Source organism: Lichenostomus cassidix, chromosome 6 (assembly GCF_008360975.1).
Source record: "Lichenostomus cassidix isolate B80296 chromosome 6, HeHo_3.0, whole genome shotgun sequence".
Taxonomy (NCBI): Eukaryota; Metazoa; Chordata; class Aves; order Passeriformes; family Meliphagidae; genus Lichenostomus; species Lichenostomus cassidix.
In genome coordinates this window covers 12,918,759-12,942,718 of record NC_139487.1, presented here as the reverse complement: position 1 = coordinate 12,942,718, position 23,960 = coordinate 12,918,759, and the positions used below count along the sequence as shown (strand labels likewise).

Genomic DNA, 23,960 nt, shown 5'->3' with positions numbered 1-23,960 from the left:
GGGAGGGTCGGAGCAGCGCTCGGGGCTTTCCCCGCGCAGCGCCGCAGCCTCCCCTCCGCGCCGCGGCCCCGGCGGACCCTGCTTAGCTCGCGGGGCACCGCCATAAGTAGGTCACGTCTCACGGGAGCTCGCGCACCCTTCGCTCCCGCGCAGGCGCGCTCCCACCCGCGCGCTGCGCCGCGAGGCGCATGCGCAGAACCGAAGTAAACACTTCATTCCCCACCCTCCCTCCCCCCTCGGCGCTGCTTCCCTACACAAACCCCAAAGCGCATGCGCGTTGCCCCACTGCCGCTTCCCCCTCAGTCCCCGCGGCCCCTCGCGCGTGCGCCGCGGGCGCGCGCTGCCCCTCGCGCAAGCGCCCTGAGGCCGCCGCGGCCTCGCCCCACCCGCTGCCGGCCCCGCCGAGCACGCGCAGTGCGCGCCCTCCCTCGCCCCGCGCTTGCGCAGACAGCGCGCGTCGCCCGCCCGCCTCATTCCCTGAGGAGCCTCCCGCGCCCCAGCCCGTTGTTCCTGCTCCACCGGCGCGGTCCCGGCCGCTCGCGTCCTTCGCTCTCTTCCCGCCGAGGCAGACGCTCCCCCTGCCCCCGTGGCTGTTCCTCGGAGCGGGGCGGCTGCGGGCGGAGTGGTGCGGACCGGTTGGGGCCGGTTCCCCGCGCAGGCGCAGCGCCCCGTAAACAGGAAGCGGCGGCGGCAGCCCCGGAGCGGCGGAGACAAAGGGGCTGCGGAGCGGGAACGGCAGGGACGAGGCTCGGCTCGGCCCGGCCTGGCGAGCGGCGGCGCTGGCGGCGGGCGGCAGGATGGTGCAGAAGGAGGGGCAGGCGGCGCTGGAGGAGCCCCAGGGCAGTCCCAACCCTGCCGGGGTACCCGGCGCCCCCTTAGAGCCTCCGGGCGCCACTCCAGGGCCGGTCCCGGGGGGCGAGGAGACAGACACCGAGACGGAGACCGCGCTGGGCTCCCGCCGTTTCCTCTGCGGAGTCGTCGAAGGTGAGAACTCTCGGAGGGGGTCTGCCCTGGGAGACGGGGGGTGCGGGAGAACTGGGGGTTCGGTAGCCGCGGGAGATAGAGGGTGGGCTGGTCCCAGCTGCCTTTGCTTTCCCGTCTCCTCCCCCGCCCGGAGGAGCCCGCTCGGCGGGGAGGTGGTGTGCGGTTCTTGGCCGGGACTCCGCCAGGGTGGGGAGGAGCCGCGGCTCCCGGGCGGGGCTTCTGCCCCCGAGGCTTGTGCTGGAACGGGGAGCGCCCTTTGATGGCAGCTGTGCGGCGGGGCGAGGGCAGGCCTGGCACCCCAGCGCGCCGATGATTCCTCAGAGAAGCAGAGGCAGTGCTGGGGCTCGCTTGCTCCTATGTGTCTAAAGGGGGAAGTAGCAGAGAGCAGAGCTACCGCGGGATTATCTCGGCTGTACGTGCTTTTCCTGCGCGCTGGAGGCTCGTATTCAGCCCGGAGTAGGGAATAGGTGATTACATAGACATCTGTTCTGTAATTAATATTAAATGCACTTTGTTCTCTGAAGTGTTATAGCTTATCATCTTAATTGTAGAACAATCTTCTGTCTTTTGGCATAGTTGCAGCATTAAAAGGTTTAAATTGTTGCTGAAGCTGCAGAATAAAGGGACTTCTCTCAATTCTCAATAATGCATTTATGACAGGTTAGTTAAGGTAGGTGGTTGAAAGCCAGCAAGAAAAATTGTTTATTCCCAGCGTAACAGTTGGTTTGAAATTGTTTATTTCCTGTGGTCTGTTATTATTTCTGTACCTGTAATGATTTTCGAGTAGGAAAACAAAATTATTAACAGATGGAGCAGAGAGGAGGACAGGCAGTGTATCAAAGTCAGTATCTGAATTGCTTTGCAGGCTGTTTGCTGTTCATATATTAGAAAGAGAAGATCATTTGGCTTCTGTAAATATCACTATGAGAGGTGAATTAGGCACAGTTGATACCTTTGGTTTTTAGCACTTGGTAGGGCTTAAATACAGACTGTGGGAAAAAATGCTGTTAATTTGTTAATAGACTTAAGTCTGTGAAGGCAGATGCCAAATTGAAGGCTTTGGAGACAGATAACAGTGAAGAGAAACACAGGTTGTTTTCTCATGTTCCTGCTGATACATCTGGAACATGATTTATTCGTTCAGGTTTCTGTCAGAACCACCAAGAATACCATAATCTTTTTTCCTGTCGTTAGTTACGTTGGTGGTTGCCTCAGCACGTATTTTGTTGCAGGTGTTTTTTTGAGTGTACTGAACATAAAACAAAGTAAGAAAATGGCCTCTGCCCGATGAAGCTGTTAAACACTGGTTAGGAGTCACCAGTCTAACAATAATATGTGTACAGGAAAAAAAGGAATAGGGGTGTGTTTAAAAAAAAAGGGGGGGGGGGCAAACAGAAAACCATCAGCACCAGAAAAACAAACTTGTGGTGAATGAGGTAAATGGTAGTGAGTGAAAACATCTGTCTCATTAGTGACTCAAGGGAATTAACAGAGGTAAGAGAAAAACAGGAATTAACTTCAGAAGTGTAGGTAAATACTGACATATGGAGTCGTGGTTAACACAGACTGAGGTATAGTGAGATTAAAGCACTGAGATGAGGAATTTGGATCTTTGATAGAAAAGGCAGAAGGCAAGTGGTCAAATACTGGGTGTGCACTCTTAAGAAAGTGAAGAACTTATGCCACTTTTTGCCTTAAGAAAGTGAAGACCTTATGCCAACAAATTTGCTGTTTTGCAGATTAATAAGATCTAAGAGAGTGTGAAATGTAAAGCTTTGGTGTGCTGCCTCTAGGATGTCCTCGCTTTTAGTGATGGAGAGCATGGTAATGAGATGAAGTATTTTGGCATGATCTGTTGACTTTGTATTAACCTGACACACAGTCCTGAGGGAGTAATACAAAACCAGGTCAATTTTTAGTTGGACAGAAAGTCCAAGAAGTGTCATCAGCTGGTGACAGTAGTAACCTAAGAATTGTGGTGACAGATGGAAAAGTATCGCTTCAGATTAGCAAGTTCTCTTCAGCCTTATTTAATTAATTTTTGGTAACTGATTTTCCTTTTTGTTTTTTTAATAGGCTGTGCTCTGCTTTAGGCTTGTAAGTCTGAAACAGTGGTATCATAAGTAAAGCAAAAGTGTTGTGAACGAGTTATGAGGCATAGGTGATATTCATTAGGTCCCCTAGGATTTCGCTCCTTTTGTGAGTTCTCGAGCTCCCTCAGGACACCATCAGGTAGAGTTAAGAAACTGTAGTGAAAATAAGAAATTCTTTCTGGGTGAAGTAAAATGGGAGGTTTTCAGACCTCTTAAATTTCTCTTGTTGCTTCCTGTTGACAGTGGGCAGTTGTGAGGAGCAGTAGTTGCTCAGTTTTGCCACGTTGTGGTGCCAGGCAGGTTGAAATCACTCTTTGAAAGAATAATTCTTAAAACTTGAGCGTCATGCTTTGAGCTTCTTAAAAGAGCATTGTACACTTAACATGCAACTGAAATACAATATTTAAAAAATGCTTCAGTTGCATCAGTTTGGAGTTTATAAAGGTAAAAGGTTGGTTTTGAAAGGTAAAAGGTTTTGACCTCAATAGCTCTGGAAATGAAGATACTGTTTACTTTTTGAACTGGTGTTCTACAGGGACTTGTGAGCTTTGTGTATTAGTGGTATCATTCACCACTGAGTGGCCATGCTGTTTGAAAATAAGAGCTTATTAAATTTCATGTTATTTTAGTCTCTGGTCTTTGCATAGACTGCAAGGTGAAGCTTTGTTTTGAAGTGCCCACTTGTGGTTGAACTGTTTGCACATAGGTGTAAGTGAGTTGGCTTGACTAAGAGTGCATTGAGAGTGCTTTTTTAAAGTATTATGTTTCTAGAATGGAAAGATTAGGTTTAAAGCCAGAAGTAGTTGCGATTTCCATGGAATTGTATGACTTTCAATACACTCTAAAATCACTTGTGTAGATGCTTTTATATATGATTATTCACAGACATAATATTAGCTTGTAAAATGTGGAATTGGTAAAGTAAGATACCAGTTTGCAACTGAATTTTGACAAGGATCCTATTAAACAAAATAAAAGGAATGAAATCCTAGGCATTTTGTTGACTGACTTGCACTTTTTTTAAAATTACGCATCATCTCCCCAGGTATGTATTTCTATATTCTGTATATACAAATTCTAGTCTGTACCATCAGTTAAGCATTTTTGAGATGGTAAGTATTTTCAGGTGTCTTCAGTGTTCACCTTCAAGTCTATTTTGTAGGTGTCTGGAGTGATAGTTTAATTAGGTTATAACTGTTCAGTCTGCTGCTGTAATAATGCTGACTTGACTTGTCAAGGGCATATGCTCAGGAACACAGTTTGTATTCTCAAAATTAATTGCTTCAGTGGCCAAAATTACAAGACCTTAGATCAGAAGAAATAAAATAAGTTATAATTGCATTTTAAATTTAGATCAGTTTAGGTTGTTATACTTTCCTAATGCTAACTTTCCTCCACCCCCCCCTTTCTGCTTTGGGAAGCTTTTTGACAAATATTGCAGAAGAGGAAGAAGACAGCAGGTTGTAATATAAAGTTTCATGGAGCAGGTATAATCTAACTGGATGATTCTAATCTTTTTTGCCCATAGGATTTTATGGAAGACCTTGGGTGATGGAGCAGAGGAAAGAACTTTTTAGAAGGCAAGTCATGTTTCCTCTTACTGCAGCACATTCCATTGGAATGTAATCATAATCTTCCACTTCAGCCTGGAAAGAATTACTGTTCTAACCTAGAGCAACTTTTTGCCTAATATCTGTGTTCTTAGGGACTTGTATGCACCTTTTCATCTTGCATAAACCAAATTTGTCCAATATAATTCATGCTTAATTGTGACTTAGTAGTATAACACAATGTTCAGCAAAGAAAAAAGTGAATTAGATCAAGTAAAATAGTAAAATGAAGTAAAACATAGAATTCCTGCATTTGTAGGCTATTTTAAGGCTTTTTTCCTGTGTTTGTAGGCTTCAGAAGTGGGGACTGAATACATACCTATATGCGCCAAAGGATGACTACAAGCACAGGATGTTTTGGCGAGAAATGTACTCTGTGGAGGAAGCAGGTAATTGCCTTTATTTCTCCTCTGTGTTTTCTGTAAGTAGATTTTTGAATGAATTGGTTATTGCTGTGTATACTTGTGTGTGTTTAATCCCAGTAGCCATTCCCAAAGGTGACTGGAGATCTCTTCTTAATACCCTGCAGGTGTGTTTATTGGAGCTTTGGAATGAGCATGGATTTACTTCTTTTAACTATAACTGCAAATGATTTCTGAAACTGCTTTTAGGGTTTTGTCTTACAAGATTTAGTTTTTGTCAAGGGAAAGGTTGCTTAGAATTATTCCTCTGTCTCTTGAACATCTGGGCTGTATTTTGAAGTAGAAATTCTTGCTTCAGAAAAGGGAGAAAAGATTGACTCATAAATAGCATGTCCTTTTATGTGATTCATTAAGTCCTTGTCTCAATGAAAAGAGTACCTGTTAGAAAAACAGCTCTTGGCTAGTTGGTCAGAACTTAAAAGATCTGTTCATGCTAGTGTGAGTTGCTTTATCCACCTCTGGAGTTTATGGGATTTATGATGCTTTATTAGACAGAGGAGATTATAGTTTTCCTTGTGTGAGGTGAAGAGTTATACTCTCCAGAAATTAAATAATCCTACTTGGAGGCCTGTTTGAATCACTGCAGAAATACAATCTAAAGGATACTGTGGGTAATTGCCAATTACAGCAAAGATTGTTAAATACGCTAAAAATAATTATCTTTTTTCATTTTATGGAAGATTCAATTGCAAGTTTGTTTCTTAAAGCAAGAACTTTTGCAGACTGATGTTAAACCCCACATTTTTGATGTGCCCAGGATTCAATCACATGAGTAGTATGTGAACCATTGTCACATGGGGTGATATTACTGCAATAAATTGCTAGTATGTGTGGAAAAACTGAGTTACAATTCTAGAACTGTTGATGTGCATGCTGTGGAAGCAGACTATATCCATAGTTGTCTCACAGCATTATGAAAAAAAAAATTTAAAAATATTTATAAAATTTTAATATGGAAAATCAGGATGCAAGGACAGTTGTATTCCTTTTGGCATAGATGCTGAGAACTCTTACAAATAATTTGGTGTTCTTTGCTGTGTTAGTTTCAAGAAATTCCAGCAATTTTTTTTTCTAATTATGATAGAGGAGGCATCTGCACTTTATAACATACTTTAAATGATGCCTGAGAATTTTGAGAATTTTTTTAATTGTTGAGTCCTTCTGAAATATTTTAATTTGATTTCCAGAGCAGCTAATGACTCTAATATCAGCTGCACGAGAACATGAAATAGAATTCATCTATGCAATCTCTCCTGGACTTGACATCACTTTCTCCAATCCTAAAGAGGTATCCACATTGAAACGTAAGCTGGACCAGGTAAGGATGACAGAAACTTAGCACAGTTGCAGTGCTACTTAATTTGGAAGCTCCAATACCTTGCTCACTCTTGTGGCTTTTCACCAGCTTCTTGAACCTTTTCAGCACTGGTGTTAGTTTGGGGGTGTCTGAACAATTCTGATGGATATGTTCAGGTTGCATTGCAGAAGTAGCCAGTGATGACTCAGATTTAAAAAGAAAAATCTCATCTTGTATTGGATGCTGAAGGCTATTTTTGTCTTCAGAGTATTTTGGAATTTTGAAGCCAAGATGCACTGCTAAAGGGAGAATTCTTGCCCGCAATAAATGCCTTCGCAGGCAGACCTGACATACACATCATCTTTGTTCTCCTAACTGACTCCTCTCCTTTGTCCAAGAGCTGTTACAGAATTAGCTTTTTTCCCAGCTGTCTATCCTGTGAGATCAGCTTTGGATGGTTAAAACTAGAACAGATTGCAGGTCTTTAGAGGTCTAATCTTTAAGAGAAGCAGAGCTATGGATCAGAGATGGGCATTCATTGCGAATAGAAAGCAAAGTCTGTCTTGCTTCCACTATATCTCCCATTACTCATGCTGTCCCTTTAAGATAGATTGGATTTTAAAATTCTGCAGTTTGATTTAAAACAATAATAATTTAACAAATTAAACATTTTGCTCTTGTCTGTTTTGTTAGGTTTCTCAGTTTGGCTGCAGATCTTTTGCACTGCTGTTTGATGATATCGATCACAACATGTGTGCAGCAGACAAAGAAGTTTTCAGTTCTTTTGCTCATGCTCAAGTCTCGATCACAAATGAAATTTACCAATATCTAGGAGAACCAGATACATTCCTTTTCTGTCCAACAGGTAAAATGAGCAGAGTTGTTTGGTTCAGCCTTAAGGGAGGGGGACTGTTATCTTACTGCCTTAAGGAGTGTTTTGGGGTTGATTGAAGAAATTGACTTACAAAGAAAAGTTTGATTATTCAAATGTATGCAGATATTTTGCCAAATATATACATCTCTGAAAGGCTCAATCCCAAGCAAAGAAGGCAGCTTGACAGAACAGTTTAAGAAGTTTGAACTGAAAATTAGGTTAAAGGAAGATTTCTTTTCTTTTAAACTTGAACTGAAATAGTTTGGCTTCTTGAATTGGCAGGTTGTTAGTTTCTAAGAATTTTTTAAAAGTAGAGGTACAGTCTGTGCTTATGGCTGTCACTGGTGTTCCTATTTTTAGTAAGATTGCTCACTTCATTGAGTCATTTAATTTATCAAAAATTGTTAGTTTATCCTTTTACACTGTAGTACTTTGGTTCTGTTGCAGGCCTTAACTTTAGAGGCATATGTTCCAGTGTTAATGTTTTTAGGAATTCACACTTTGTAATGAGTCTTGGGGTTTTCTCATTCTCTTGGATACTGTCTGCTGTAACATGGCCTTCTATTTATGGACTTGATTAATTTTTTCCTAATTTTGGCATTTGAGCAATTTAAAGTAATTATCTACCCTTTGTTTCTGATACTTATGCTAAAAAATGTCATTCATAATGTCCTTTTTATTTATACTTTAGACTTTTGGGCTTTACTTGATTAATTTTATAAATGTTTCTCATTTCAAAGGGTGATATTCTCTCAGTGTGTTTGTGGGACAGTTGGGTATGTTGTCACACACGTAGATCCTTCTAACAACAGCGACATTCTCTTTTCCTGTGCAGAGTACTGTGGAACTTTCTGTTACCCGAATGTTGCCCAGTCACCGTATTTACGGACTGTAGGAGAAAAACTGCTCCCTGGCATTGAAGTGTTATGGACAGGTAAAAAATTGCTTGGTTTGGTGGCTTATTTCTTTTAATTTGTTCATGTTAAGTATTCTAAGTATTTAGTAAAATCAACTGTCCAACTACTTGAGGGTTAAATCTTCAAGCATATGCAAAGCCCTCTGATTATCCTGTTTCCCACTTAGGTCCAAAAGTTGTATCCAAAGACATTCCGGTAGAATCCATTGAAGAAGTTTCTAAGATCATCAGGAGAGCACCAGTTATCTGGGATAACATTCATGCTAATGATTATGATCAAAAGAGGCTTTTTCTTGGGCCTTACAAGGGTCGGTCAACTGAACTCATCCCTCGACTAAAGGGCGTTCTGACCAATCCAAACTGTGAATTTGAAGCCAATTATGTTGCCATTCACACGCTTGCGACCTGGTACAAGTCTAACATGAATGGAGTGAGAAAAGATGTAGTGATGAGTAAGTATGCATAACTGTTGGCTGGACCTATGCTTAACCATATAAATCATACCAATTCTTGGTGTTTTTAATGATTTTATTTCTTCCTCACCAACTTTTTCTTACGATCACCTAGCCTTTTCTGTTCCATAAGTAAATGGCAGTTGCCTGGTAGATAATGATCTTGTTTTACTGACTTCCTGGGGCATATCTCTGACACATAGTATCAAAGAATTTCTTAGTCTTAAGAGGTTTCTGTGGTTATGTAATTAATACTATTGGAAAGCAAACTTAGTGCCCAAATTTGACATGTTTCCATGGATATAATTTTATTGGAATAGAAGCAGTCCAGATCAGAAGATACCCTGAATGCCAGGGTGTCTGGTTTCTCTGTTGACATTGATGGTGACCATAATTTTCATCTTTTCCTAGCTAGAATCTAGTAAATTGGCCTTTTTGTGAAGTAAGCCTTTGAGTTATTGAGTGCCTTGTCCGACATGACTTTTTATTTTTGTTATTTTAATTAAACTTGAATGATAACATCTTAAAATTTGTCTCTAGCTGATACTGAAGACAGCACAGTTTCGATCCAGATTAAACTGGAAAATGAGGGGAGTGATGAAGATATTGAAACAGATGTTCTCTACAGCCCGCAAATGGCTCTGAAGTTGGCCTTAACAGAATGGTTGCAGGAATTTGGAGTACCTCAGCAATACAGCAGTGAGTATGATTTGGTATCACTCTGGGGTTCATAGAAAAATGGTGCTAGATCAGTATTTGTGTTTAGATTAAAAATATTTTGCAGATCCTGGCAATTCATACACTTCAGCTGGAAATGTTTTTTGCCTTAGTAATTGGGGAGCATTAATAAGAAAGTAAGAATGCTTGATGTTCTGCAGTGTGCCTGTAATGCTCTGACTGCTCAACAGAAGCAACCTTGATGTGTTATCCTTTGGCACTTCTGATACAAGACAGAAAAGGATCTGGATCTTGCTAGTCCCAGTTGTTACTAGACTTCAGTGGAACCTGAGAGAATAAGAAGTACAGTGGGATTTTTTTTCAAGTTGGTTAGATTGTAGTAAACACTAGTTCTGGTCCTGAAGATTCCATGTTCTTCCAGTTGTTTTAAGATAGTTTTGCTTTCCTGAGTTTCTGTCTACATAAACCAGCTAAGTTGCTTCCAGCATTGTACACCTTTTTTGTACCAGTGGGAGCTTGGGATGTGAGGTAAAATCTGTTTTTCTCTAATGTGGGTTTCAGGTGATCAGAGCATCTTTCTGTGGTAACTGGTAATGTCATGGAAGAGCCTATTCTCCCAACTGCTCTGGCAGATTTGTACTTTTGAACTGCTGTAGGGTTTTGTATCTTTCTAAAACTCAACCGCAGCAGAAACAGTGGGTGAGGAGTAGTAATTAAGGTGTCAGTCTTCCTCTCTTTTTACAGTATGATGACCAGTTGGAAGCGACCTCTTGAGATCTATCTTGAGTCTAACCACCTTGCTTAGGGAGGGTGAGTTAGAGCAGGTTGTCCAAAACTGTATCCAGTAAGGTTTTGAATGTCTCCGTTTTCCCCAGGTTAAAGACGTACTTGAAATTGAAATATATAAGCATCAGGCCTTTTATTATGAAGCATCCTTTATATTCAAATACAGCTTTACCAAGTCAGTTGATGTAGAGGGAAGATAGTGACTTTGAGAGCTTTTTATTCTGATGACGTAGTTAAAAAATGCTGCTAGCAGTACATAAATGTTAATTAATTTTCATAACTTTTTCTTCATCCTAATTTTGCTTACTAGTTACGTGAAAAGGAAACTTGCAAACCCCAAAATCAATAGTTAGAATTACAGTGACAGAAATGAACTTGGAAAGTACCAAAAGGAAGCTGTGCTAATGGAATGCTGTGGTAACAAATCAGCAGGAGTTGCTGATTTGAATGTTAATTGGCAGATACTGAAAACTAAACTTGTTTCTTCTTGTTCTCAGGTAGGCAAGTGGCCCACAGTGGTGCTAAAACCTCTGTAGGGGATGTAGGGCCACTGGTGGCACCATCCTCTTTAAATGCAGCAACAGTGGTTACCACAGTGTACCAGGAGCCCATCATGAGCCAGGGTGCAGTCCTGAGCAGTGAATCACCAGCCTTGGCCAAGGAGGAGGAGAAGAAGCAATCTGATGAGGAACCAATGGACATGGTGGTGGAAAAACAAGATGATGCAGACAAGAATGCAAACCAGATCCTGACAGATATTGCTGAAGCCAAGATGGCAGAGGAGCTGAAGCCAATGGATACGGATAAGGAGAGTATAGTTGAGTCAAAGTCTCCGGAGATGTCTATGCAGGAAGACTCTGGTAGTGACATTGCACCTATGCAGACTGATGAGCAAATTAACAAAGAACATTTTGTGCCTGGGCCGAATGAAAAGCCCCTTTATACAGTAGAACCAGTGACATTAGAGGACTTACAGCTTCTTGCTGACTTGTTTTACCTTCCTTATGAACATGGGCCCAAAGGTGCACAGATGCTGAGGGAATTCCAGTGGCTCAGAGCAAATAGCAGTGTTGTCAGCGTTAATTGCAAAGGAAAGGATGCTGAAAAAGTGAGTGCAAATCTTGTTTCTCTCCTTTTAAGTCAAAATCCCAAAATTACCTTTTGTCTGTAAGAGACTGGTGTTTTACTGTGTAGGACCTGAAGGGTAGTGTATAATGAATCACAGGTCACAGTAATTTTCATTCCTCCAGTGGAATCTACTGTTTTAAGGCATGTAGTGCCATGTAGCTGTGAAGACAGTCTGGTGTCTGCATTTGACCAGTGTTCCCTGTATTGGCCTCACTTCTAACAGCTACAGAGAGTACCTGTGAGTCATGTGTGGTGTGGTAGTCCATCCTGGTAAAATGAAATAATGAACTGTATAGTCTTCCTCCATATTTAGAGTACCTCTCCTCCCTAGGAGCTTGTGTTTGATCTTGTGGATCTTTTTCATAGATAGAAGAATGGCGTAACCGAGCAGCCAAGTTTGAAGAGATGTGCAGCTTGGTGATGGGCATGTTCACTCGTCTCTCCAATTGTGCCAACAGGACAATCCTTTATGACATGTACTCCTACGTCTGGGATATCAAGAGTATTATGTCAATGGTGAAATCTTTTGTGCAGTGGTTAGGTAGGTGCATTGGGAGCCATTATAATCCCAGACAGCATATTTTTAATGTGTTTTTAATTAGCCCACGGGGAAAACTGAAGTATTAGGCAAATGTGTTTTCTTGGACAGGGGGTCTGGTTTGACCCTGTTTTAAAGGTTTTCCTGTCTTGCTATTTGAAGCAACGCTTGCAGTGAGTTTGCTTTGCTATTATAAGTGAAGTCTGCTGGATGCTTAAGATTGGAGACCTTGATTTTCTTCTTGGGCTAATGAAACTTGAATCTCATCTGACACGTAAGTGTTGACTTTAACTTACTCTTGACTGAATGCACACTGGACTATGCCATGTAACTCCTTGGATGCCCCGCTGTATGATTGGAAATGACACTACGAAATGTGATCACATCAGCCATCTGCTGTTTGCTCTGTCTTGATAACATTGCTGTCTTCAACAGACCTTTCAATGGGCCTGGCCATGAGGAAGGTGATCCTCCCAGCCCCTGTGCGCATGCGAGCTTTAGCATAAGGCTATTCTGGTGCAAAATAATTTCCTTTAAACACTTTCCAAATTACTGATTTTTCTTTAATTTTTTTTGTAATTTTATTTTTTGGTAATGGGTGAAAATTGTGAAGCTCTCTGGACAGATTTAGTCTGAGACTTAAAATGATTTTAAAACAGCTTTTTTTTTCTTTTTTTTGTTTTGTTTTTTTTTTTTTTTTGTTGTGTGTGGCATTTTTTTCTTTGTTTTGTTGGTATTTTTCCTGAAAGATTTTTGGGAGATCCTAAGTTGGCAGATAGCACCAGCATGGCCTGGGTAATTCTAGTGACCTCATTTCACTTTCAGGTTTCAATCCAACTGTAAGGAATATGCTGTGGAGTTGCTTGACATACACAGCAGACAGCAAAGCTGATGGTCTCAAGTCACACTTTCTGTAGCTGTCACAAACTTCACCATGGCTAACCATTACACAACTTTGGTCTAAATCCTGCTGTTTGGATTGTCTTTAAATTCTATTCTGAAACACTGGTAGGTTTAAGCATGGACAGAGAAGACCTGTTAAATCATCAAGTTGGTCTGTGCCCAACAAATTCCTGTGTTTTGTGCTTGTTAAATATCTGATCCCTATATGTATAGTTGATAAAGAAGAGAGTTTTTAAGACTGCCTTCTGCAAAGTGCAGAGAAGACCAGTGTGGGAAGAAAACTCAGCAGCATTAGTTAACTCAGTATGTTAACATTTCTTCAACAACCTCATGCTGTTTTAAAAGCTTTAGTTTGTGCATTTTTAAGTGTAACACAACTCCCTCAACTTTACTATTCTTGCTCTATGTTGACCTTTAGCTAGACAGAATGCTCTCTTCTTGATAACTTAATCTGCTTAAAACTCTAGGCCAAAGCTCTATAAAGGGAACAGTGATTCTTGTAATCTCTGTAAACATTGAGAGCCCAATGCAGACTGCATTTCAAAATTATCAGACTACACACTAAATTCAGCTGAAATTGTCTTCACTTTTCAGTGTCCCTGTAAAGTTAGGTTCAAGTCTCTAAATGTATGAAATATCTGGAATAGTTCACAATAAAAGCCAACTCAGTAAACACGAACTCTCTTAACTTTGGCACTGTTCTGTTCCAGAACTCACACTGGTATTAGATGGTTGAAAAATTCAGGGTTTTTCACATGTACAGTTTAATACTCTTATGCTAAAAGTGGTTCTGTGAGAGGGGCCATTTTTGTCTTCAGCTTGTGTTTTATCCCTAGTGTAAATACATACAGAGTGAAGGTCTTTGATAAAATACCTCATTATATAATGTCAAGTACGTTACAAATCCAAACAAGTTAGTTTTAACAGTGGTGTGCTCAATGATCCACTGGATGTTCACTTTCTTCACCTCTCCTCCCAAGTCCAGCTAGCATTCAGTCCCTTAAATTAGTGTGGCTGTACAGTACTATGGATTACTAATGACTTCTATTGTCTTCTTCCCCATTGTGTACAGATGGGAGAATCCTCAGCACAAGTTTCTACTGCTATTGGATGGACAGCGCCAGATGTTCGCAGCGCGTCGTCATTAATTAATTAAAATGGAAAGGTTTTGTCTGTGAGGCAGCTCAGATAGATTAGATGTGCAACAGGCATGAACTGAAGTCACATTTGCGCAGCGACTAAGGCATTAACTATGTTTTTCATTTATACAGCTCTTCATTCACACAGCTCTTTACTGTAATAATTGGAAGTGCTAGTTAAGTTGTAGTCTCAAAGGACAGACAGATACTGTCTTCCAAGTTATTGACTAAATCTTCTTGTGGAAGTTATCTTCTTACGTGAGAATTCTAAAATGCGGGACAAAACCAAATTTGAATTCTGGTGTTTGGATTGTTTCTGAAATTTACTGTACTTAGGGTAGTTTGTATTTAACCTATATTCCTAAACTTTTATAAATGTCAAACTTGGCACACTTTGGGACTCACTGACTAGCACAACATACTTGTCTGTACTGATCTGAGACTGTTACTTGAACAGGAGGTAGATTGCTGTCCACAAAAGGAAGAGTATTTGTGCTGCTCCTCTTGTCAGAAAACTAGGCGGGTGGTTGAGGTCTCTGCTTCAGATACCACTTTGCTTTTTTTCTCTCTCCAGAGCTGTCATTTATGTTACTTGGTGAAGGCTGCAGTGCCTTGCTGGCAGAGCAGTGTTAGAAGTCAAACAGCCAATGGAAGCTTCTTTCCTAAAGCAAATGCAAGCTAAAGTTGATCGCTGCAATGGGCCTGCTGCTGCTGGTTGAGCAGCAAGGTCCCTGGTGTGTCCACTATGCTTATGAAGGAAAAAAATCAAGATACGAAAAGGAAAACCAGTAGTGGCTACCAAGGTGTATTAGTTAAATTGTGAGTTAATTCCGGTTAACACTACTTAGCTTTTTGACATGCCAGCAGTATTTTGAAGGTGTAGCCTGGATTATGTAAATCTGAGTCGTCTCTTGTAAGAATGCTGTTTCATACAGCTGTCCTGGCTGCGTGATCTGTTCCAGACTGTTTGCATATATTGCCAGTCCTAGTTTTCTGACAAGATTAGAAACAATCAGTACTAAAATGTGACTTCAGAAAGGTCCATTTTTTTTTCAAGGGGCTGTGATAATGGCATTTGATCGATCTAAAATTTATGGTAGTAGCTATTGAGCCACCTAGCTTCCAAGTTGTCATATTTTCATAGATGAAATGAATGTTTCTGACACAAATATGAAAAAAAGTGTACAAAATGTCTGGGAAACTTACATAGCTGTGCATAGCACCGTTCTTGTGCTTTCTGGTCAAGAATAAAATGTGTAGCTGAATTGCCTCACCTGTCTGTTACACTTAATCAAAAATTTGAAATACTGCAATTAGTGGGCAGGTATAAAATCTTTATAAATCATACATTATTACAGCCCCTCCCCCTCCCCAAGCCCTGGATTCTAGCTCAGTTAGAGAGCTTTTTCCACAAGTGTATGTTAGCTTTTTGGACATGTAAGACACCCAGGAAATCCCCCTTCTCGTAACATTCTCCGCTTGGATCTGATCTCAACAGGGTGTCGTAGTCAATCTTCAGCACAGTTCTTAAGTGGAGACCAAGAACCCTGGGCCTTTAGAGGTGGTCTAGCAGGAGAGTTCCAGGTATCAATATGACTTCACAACTGAATGACATTTTCTTTGTTTTATGAGAAACCTTTTGTTGCACATCAGAGGTCTGGAAGGATTGGTCTGCCGAAGGCTTTCTGGTCCAAAGCCCATTAGCCTTACAGCTTGGTTTAAAATAATTTTCCTCCCCTTTCTACAGTAATTTCTCAAGGAGATGCTGCCTGTCCCACGCGCATGCGAAGCGCAGCGGCTTTAGTTGTACATTTCACATTGTTTCTTTGCAGGTCGCACAGCATTTTTACCTGCGCCCGCAATTGCACAATGCGCGCATGCTTGTCTGCCGATGGGAATTCCATGAGCAAAAGGGATCGTCATCCAAATTTTGGTTCCTCTCGAAATAATGCTGTCATGCGCTTTATTGCGAGGAATTCAATTGGCAAATATTCCTAAATCGCTGTTTGTACCATGTGCGGATTTGTTCATGGATTTTTCAGGCACTATACTTTTCCCCCCTCACAGGTGCTCTGCGCGCAGCAAATTGAATCAGCGCATTGCTTTTGGGATAAAGCGTCTCCTCTGGCCAGTTAACCCTCTTCAGACCAAACCTTTCCTCCTGACATTCTGTGTTCTTAGAAAGTGTAGATATGATTGGTAAAAAGTATTTTAAAGCAGTTAAGATTAACAGACTCTTAATGTGCTGTTTCAATTGCATATTTTAGAACACCAATTGGATATTTTCTATTCAAATAAGGTCTTTGCATTTGTAAAGCATACCAACCCCACCTTCTTCTGGGGTAGCAAGTAGCAAATGTTAATTTGGGAGTCTGCAGTGCACACCCAAGAGTGATGGGTTTTGTTGTTCATACAGTCATATTAAATATTTTGTTTTCACAGCGTTTGCTGCCTATTGATGGGGCAAATGACCTCTTTTTTCAACCACCTCCATTAACACCCACTTCCAAAGTGTACACCATACGACCCTACTTCCCTAAAGATGAGGTAACCGCTTTTGACACTTGTCACTTCTGTTGTTAGTGATGCACTTCCTTTAGTGGCAACAGTGGTTACTGCTGCCTGATGAAGCAGATGTTCTGATATATTGCACAAGGCACAAATGCCAGCTCACAGGAAAGCTGGGGTTAAATGATTTACCTCTGGTTCAGCAATATGCCGTGCAACGGTATGCATACACCCACAGCTTGATTCCCAGCCTCCCACTCCACCACCCTTTTAAATCTGGGAATGCATTCCATATTTATGAAAGGCAAGTTAAATTTGTTCACAGCTGGTAGAAGAATTCTTACAGCAGGGAGACATGTAGTGGATTAACCTTAGAGGGTAGGTGGGTATGCTGCTTTCACTCAGTAATTATTGTGGTACCCGCAGGTATTTGCAGAGCTGTATAGGCAGAACATTGAGGTGCATCTCAAAATGGAGCTGAAAAATGTGATCATGGTTCAGCAATTCATACCATTTTAGTTAACGTTGGAAGCTTTTTGGTGTGATATTGAAAGAATTGTTGTCAAATTGGCTTTGGAGCAATCGCCACTTTAAAATCAGGAAAATTTTATTAGTCATTATTGATTAGTGCATTTTACTTTTTTTTCTGAACTGATCTGCAGTGTTGTTCTTTCCTATTAACTTGGCATGGAGGATACTTGAAACTTGAGTTATCAGCCAGTAGTTACTTAACTCTTTATGGATGCCATTTAGACAATGTAGGGATTAATGCAGCTTGAAATCTTGTGTTGGTGGGTACATTGAAATGAAACAGGAGCTTCTAGGTTGAGTTTGCAGTAGTTCACGTAAGTCCTAACTTTGAAGCCAGTCAGACATACAGGGCTGGCACATGAAGAGTCTCTTTCCTGCCATTTTTAGGCCAGGTCTGTCCTGTGCTGTTCTCACAAGCAGTAAAACAGCCTTTTCCATACCTTCATGCAGGACTCAACCTAAGCTGACTTGTTTTGTAGAAAATGGAACTGATGTTTCTAAACTGCCTTAGCAATTGGAGATGCAGCTAAGCATGCAGTCATAAACAATATTTCTTCTGAGGCATTCTCCTTTTATGAAAGGAGGACAGAAAAGTGTCAAATGCAAAGCGTTTTTGTTAAAAAACAAAAAAAGTAAAGTTTTTATTTAAATATGACTGATATAAGTTTGTTTTTTTTAAAGAGATTCAGGGGAAAGCATTTTAAGATGCAGGATGTGTCTGGCCTTCACAGAGTTTAAGTTGCTGTGCTTGAACATCAGAGGTTTTGTAAAGGGACTTTATAGCAATGGTGTTGGTCTTCACTGAGTGTTTATTGCCTAACCCTCAGAATTAAACTTGTGCTGTTGCAACAGCAGGAGGATGATCTCCAGCCATTCAACTTAACCTCAGTGTTTTTGAAGTCAACTTTCCCTTACTTTCAAGGGGTTGGTGAAGGCCATCCTTTTGCATAGATGGATACTTTTGATCTCTGGCTACTCAGTGCTTGTCAGTAGTAGGTTACAATGTAGCTGTTAATGGCATCATCTCTTTTGAATGTGACCAATAAATTGAAATGGTCTCTTTTCTCCTCTTAGGCATCTGTATATAAGATCTGCAGAGAAATGTATGCTGATGGAGCTGATCAACCCTTCCATAGTTTACCAGATTTAATTGGAGACAAGTATGTATTAGTGTCCTGCAGAGGTGGTTCTAAAGGATGAAGTCCTGACAGTGTATTTAATTTGAATGTTTAGAAGTGTGTGTGCGAGGAATACAAAGAACATTTGAAATAGATAAAATAATTTTCCCTCAGGAAGCTGGGATTTTGGTTTCTTAAAGAGACTCTTGACATTTATGTCTCAGTTCCTGTGCTAGTAACCTGTTGTGAGCTGTTAGAAAATAGATTTAGCTGAAATCTCTGTATTATGAAACCTATGCATCATAGCATCTTATTTAAGATTTTGTGAAGGTATATCATGAGAGTGTCCATAATCTGTAGTTACCCTCTGGTATTTTTTCCAACTTACTGTAGTTCTTAAGATAGAATTGAAAGGTTTTTGAGGCACAGTCTCCCAGCCAAGTGCCTCAAGTTTTTTCTGAAGCATGTGCACGAACTTTTAAAAAGGATAAGCAATGGTAGATGAAGTTAAAAAAAAAAAAAAAGATGTTAAATCTGAGCTGTAAAATGAGCTACTTTGAGTGGGGCTTTTTTGTCTCAGGGATTTAATTTAGATAGAATTTAATAGAGAGCCTGCTCTGAGTGACAGGAAGGCAGTTAAGGAAGGATATGTAACTGGTATCAAACAATACCCAAAGGAAATGATGAAAGAACAAGAGAAAAATGGCAGCAGAACAACTAAGGCAAAAGCTGAAGAGCAGTGTGTATGGAATTAAATTGTGGAATCCTGAGGTGCAGATGTTGTTTATAGCTGAGTTTTGACAGCTGATCTGTCAATTAGTGCTTTGTCAGAACTAATTCTATGACTGGAATTTTGGTTGACCCTGGAGTCTCCTCCATGGTACCTAAAGGGCATACTTTTTCAAACTGACATTTTGACTGAATTTGCACATTTCACTCTGCAGGTTAGTTGGAGGTCTGCTCACCCTCAGCCTGGATTACTGCTTCGTCTTAGAAGATGAGGATGGCATATGTGGCTATGCTTTGGGAACGGTTGATGTGACTCCCTTCATTAAGAAATGCAAAATGTCTTGGATCCCTTTCATGCAAGAGAAATATACTAAACCAAATAGTGACAAGGAGCTGTCTGAGGCAGAGGTTGGTATAACCTGTGAGATCAGAACTGTATGCTGAAGTCTTTCCAAAGTGGGCCTTATTTTTCTCTTGCATTTTGAGCTCACATGAAATTCAGTTTTTGCACCTTTCTGCAGACTTTGAGCATGTATTAAAGCATCTGATGTATGAGAAGGAGATATGAAATTATTCGTTGTTAGTGAGATACAGCTGTGTGCTGTAACACACCCATGAGGTGTATTTTAGTAGTAATCAATGCAGTAAATGTAAAGCACCTTAACTAGACAAAATTACATTTTGAAAATAAAGTATTGCTTCTTCTCTGTTCTGCTAAAAAATACAGTATTAGTTTTCCTGTGCTGCAGGTAGAGCACTGCAAGTCACATCAGTTTAAGTATGGGAAACAAATTCAAGAGCACTTGGTTTTGGTGTAAAAATCTATGAATTATTTGTGGAGTGTGACAGCTGTAAATGGTGCAAAGCAACCTAAAATTGCCCACTAAAAATGCAAAGAAGCAAAAAAGAGTTATCTGTGCATCAGCTATTGGTTATGAGTTGGCTTATATTTTCTTTCACTTCAAGCGTGGGTCACTGAGAAGGAGCTTTGCATGCCTCCTTAGGTGGTCTGAGGAGGTTTTCTACCCAGTCTTTTTGTCTAGAGTACAGACAGCAATTCAGCAGATGAGGAACTAAGGGTCCATCAGAGGTGTAGCTGAAAAGCCTGCTGGTTTGGAGGTATACTCCGTGAGCAAAGCAGTCTCCCCTGATAACAATGAATGCAAATGAAAAGCTTGATAATTATTAAATACCTGCTTCCTGTATTCTTTTCAGAAAATAATGCTAAGCTTCCATGAAGAACAAGAAGTATTGCCAGAATCATTCCTTGCTAACTTCCCATCTTTGATAAAGATAGATATCCACAAAAAAGTGACAGATCCAAGTGTGGCCAAAAGTATGATGGCCTGCCTGCTCTCTTCTCTAAAGGCTAATGGTAAGTTTCTTGCACTTAAAATTCCCTGTTTCCTAACTACATGTCAGTTCTAGGGTGCAAGGCAAACTTGGGAAGAAGCTTTTGAATAGCTAACTTCTGCTGCTGCCTTGAAAAAGGTAGCTTTTCACTTTAGCTATTATCCTGCCAATTAGAAGATAGGCAGAACTGAGGGAGCAATTTGGCACTGAGTGCACACATCTTTACGTCTTGACCATTGCACAAAAGTCTGTATTTTCCCTGCTGGCTGTGATGCTGCTTTTTTTTTTATATGTGGCTGTATGCACTAGTGAGTAATTACCAAACTTTCAGTATGGGAAGTGCTTGGCTCCCTGCCCTGACTGCTCTCCCCACACTCACAGTTCCTTTGTACTTCTTTGTGCCCTCTTGTAATGCTGTTTTTGGAGCCAGCATCAGATATTTTTGTGTGCAGTGAAAGGTGTGCAGAGGGTTTATTCAGACTGATGAGATGCCATCCTGTTAGGGCATGATCAGCTATGCTGCCATAAATCTAGACTCTTGGGCACTATGCTCCACGTCGAATTGGATCACTGATTTACCTGTTAAAATAGGTGGGAACTCTAGTAATATTTTATGTCTGTGCCTTTTACTGTAACGGGTCTCCAACAGTATTTTCTTTTCTTCCTTCTTCAGGCTCCCGTGGGGCTTTTTGTGAAGTGAGACCAGATGATAAAAGAATCTTGGAATTTTACAGCAAGCTGGGTTGTTTTGAAATTGCTAAAATGGAAGGATTTCCAAAGGATGTTGTTATCCTTGGAAGAAGCCTGTGAAGTGCTTGACAGTGAACTGTTCCAGTACTGTAGACCCTTAACAGCTGGGCAGGTAGTGGTGGGGATCTTCATATGGTCTAACTGCACAAAGCCAGCAATAAGCCAGCTTGGTAAAAGGGGCTATGCGAAAATCACCCATCACACATTCAGACTGTAATTTGTTGGAAGGGGATAATGCTGCTGAAAACATCGTTATAACAAAGAGAAACCTTGTCCTCTCCTGGTCCTGTGTGAAGTGCCAAGGAATCTTGCATGGGCTATAGCTTCTCAGAGGAATCCCTCTCAATCGGTGCTGTGGTTGACGACAGTTCTCTGTGTTCAAGTGTCAACAGAAAATAGGTCTCTGGCAGAATGCCTATAAAGATGCAGGTTTTTTTTCTCTGTCATAGAATAGGATGTGCAACTGGAAGTTGCAGAAATGGGAGGGATTGCTTGTGTCAATCAGCATTTTTAAAGATAAGTAGTTACAGTTCTATTTTTTACTACCTTTACGCTTGTTGATAAAGCAATGACCTGTTGTCATTTCTAATGACCATTGGTTCAAGCTTTGTGTTTTGTTAGGGACGAATGTGCAGTGGTCTGTGGCAGAAGTCACTTAATGACAAACTTGTAAATCTCAGTGTATATAAATTTAGCTGTATGCTGACTAACTTTTTGTTTACTAGTTTTTGTAACTTTTTCTTTTGAAAAGTAAAATGGTATAGGTCCAAGATGGCACTTTTGAATAACCTAAAACCACAATCGAGAACAAGTCTGTCCTCAGCACTGACCTTTCTTCTTGTGCCTCATATCCAGGGCTAGGAACTGACCATCTTGGGACAGGGGAGCAGATCCCAACTGACCCTTCCTTCAGATAGCAGTTTGTCACTGCTTGAGGGTATTATTCTCCTGGGACTGAAACAGCAATTTACAGGATGCTTTGCTGAACCCGTTAATTTTGGTAATGTTCACATGGGATTATGGATGAAAGATGGTGAGAGGGAGAGAGAGCTGGCCCACAGCTGGGATTTGTCCTTGGAAGAGTCACCATGTTTCAAAGCCTGTTCGTACTAGTTTGATTAAATCAGGGTCTTCAAGTCCTGCACATTTGTATCAAATAACTTTTCTATAAGAAATGCCACAATAAGCACATTTTTACACATTATTTAAATGGTTATCTACTTTTAAATGTTCCAAGAGTTTAATGTTTTTACCCAGGATGGACATGCTTGGTTATGGGATGGAACCAGCATCATATGGGACCTGGCAGTCAGGTTGGATCATTTATGAAAATGGTATTTCATGGAAGTCCCAGTGTCCCAGACAGGTGATTGGACAATGGCATGCACCTTGCAGTGCTTTGTTTCTTCCACCTGCTGCCATCAGCTGTCTAGATTTTATGTTTAAATTTTCCTGGGGTTTTTTCAGTGGTGCACAAAGGAAGCTTGGTTGCTCTTACAAGCCTCCAGCTGCATTGAAGTTGATTTGCAGCCTGTAATGAATGGCATTAAGACTGCAGTAATGCTCTCTGCAGCCCGTAAGGAGATGCTGTGTTTGGCCTTCTGGTGCAGTCAAGTGCAAGGTGTTTATTTTCTTTTTTTCTTTTTTTTTTCCCTTTGCAGAATGTGAATGATTTTTAATGCGGTAGTGAAGTATTTAAGTTGAAACAAGTTCATTTCATTTTTAGAGAGAGGTACGGGGTTGTGCTGTGGGATTTCATTAAGTCCAAGCTGAATGCCACTAGTTTTTATACAGCTTTGAGTGCATGTTGAGTAGCTGATACCTTGATTTACCAGGTGAGAGAGTTTTGTTTCTTCATGGATACCAGACTCGACTTATTTTATCTGGATGCATAACATTACAGCATAGGATGCTTGTGGCCTTATTTCTTGGCTTTTAAGGAGTTGCCACATTTTCTCTTCCTATGAATTTGTTATTATTATAGAAGTTAATTGTCTAAGCCTATGGAATGTCAGGCCAATACCATCATTCTAGGATTGTAAAGTGATACGTTGACATATCTTTCATGGTTATGAATTTTCATTAAGGTTGGAATGCCACTTTCATTAATCTGTTTTAGATCAACAGTATCTGTAGCAGAAAAAGACCTGTAAAACTGTATTTGAAGACCATGCGAGAAATAGAATAAAAATTGAGAAGTGAATGTAAATAAATGTGTATTTTGTGTATGAGCTTCCAGAACCAGAAGTGGTTCAGCAACATGTTACATCACACTGTAAGTGTTGGATGCCCTCTGGATCAGCTGTCAGAGAGTTGTCTGGTTTTGGTGCTGACAGTTGTACATCCTCAGAAATTAACTTGGGAATCTAAATACTGAGATACCCAAAGCAAGGAGCTTCCTGCTTAGAATGACAGCTAAGCAAAGGGATGGGCCAGGGGTATGGAAAGCAGCTTGTTTTAAGGTCACTTCACAAGAGTTCATTCACCTGCTGTACAAGTGCACTGGTGGGGTGGTTCAGAAGCTGTGTAGAGAACAGGATAACACACAAACTAAGCAGGGAAGTTAGCAGTTGTAAAACTTTTCTCCTGGCCCAGTAAACATTCTCTTAAAATGAGTAATGTGTTGCATATAGGTGACTGTTTTCTTGGAGCCTGTTTCACGAGGTTATGACAGACTTGCCTCTGTACAATACAGCTTGGCCCAGGAATCAAGGCTGGGCTCTGATGTTGCACCAGACTTCCTTTAAGGGAGCATAATGCAGCAGTGGATGCTCCTGCTTCCATTGCTCCAGGGTGGTGGCTGCAGATGGGTCAGGTAGGGTCAGGTGGCTGCGCAGAGCAGCTGCTGAGAAGCACATGGCTGTGCTTGTATAACGATTGCTGCATGAGCACTTGCCTCATTCTGGGACCTGGGTCAGCTTTTCAAACCTCTCAAGCAAAGCAAGTGGCTGGCTGGCAGTGGCCGTGGGAGCAGAGCCAGGTTTGTCCCCAGAATGCAGTGTGAACTCAGTGGGGTTTGTTTTAATTTGGCAGTGTCCCTGCAGCACCAAGCAGGCTGCTTCCCTTTCTGTTTTGAAAGGCCAGTCCAGCCCTCTGCTCCCTGCTGTAGATTTTGAAGTAGAATATTGCCTTCTACGCTCAAACGCTCCTG

General features: G+C 41.2%; 1 protein-coding gene across 1 annotated transcript; it reads left to right on the top strand.

Annotated features, from left to right (window-relative positions):
• Window positions 1–448: 448 nt before the first annotated feature.
• Window positions 449–23,022, top strand: OGA (O-GlcNAcase). The gene is made up of 16 exons (XM_085065009.1): window positions 449–984; window positions 4,606–4,657; window positions 4,979–5,076; window positions 6,297–6,427; window positions 7,100–7,271; window positions 8,116–8,214; window positions 8,364–8,648; window positions 9,189–9,347; window positions 10,610–11,220; window positions 11,607–11,781; window positions 15,319–15,404; window positions 16,263–16,367; window positions 17,934–18,019; window positions 18,922–19,114; window positions 19,922–20,081; window positions 20,733–23,022. Exons 1-16 carry the CDS (start codon window positions 798–800, stop codon window positions 20,867–20,869), a joined length of 2,736 nt encoding a protein of 911 aa, XP_084921135.1. The 5' UTR covers window positions 449–797; the 3' UTR covers window positions 20,870–23,022.
• Window positions 23,023–23,960: the final 938 nt, after the last annotated feature.

Excerpts from the sequence above, each read along its gene's own strand:
- OGA (XM_085065009.1), top strand. The coding sequence starts at position 798 with ATGGTGCAGAAGGAGGGGCAGGCGGCGCTGGAGGAGCCCCAGGGCAGT. Across the intron at positions 8,649-9,188 it reads GAGAAAAGATGTAGTGATGA|CTGATACTGAAGACAGCACA; the intron begins GTAAGTATGCAT and ends ATTTGTCTCTAG. Across the intron at positions 15,405-16,262 it reads GTCTAGCAGGAGAGTTCCAG|CGTTTGCTGCCTATTGATGG; the intron begins GTATCAATATGA and ends TTGTTTTCACAG.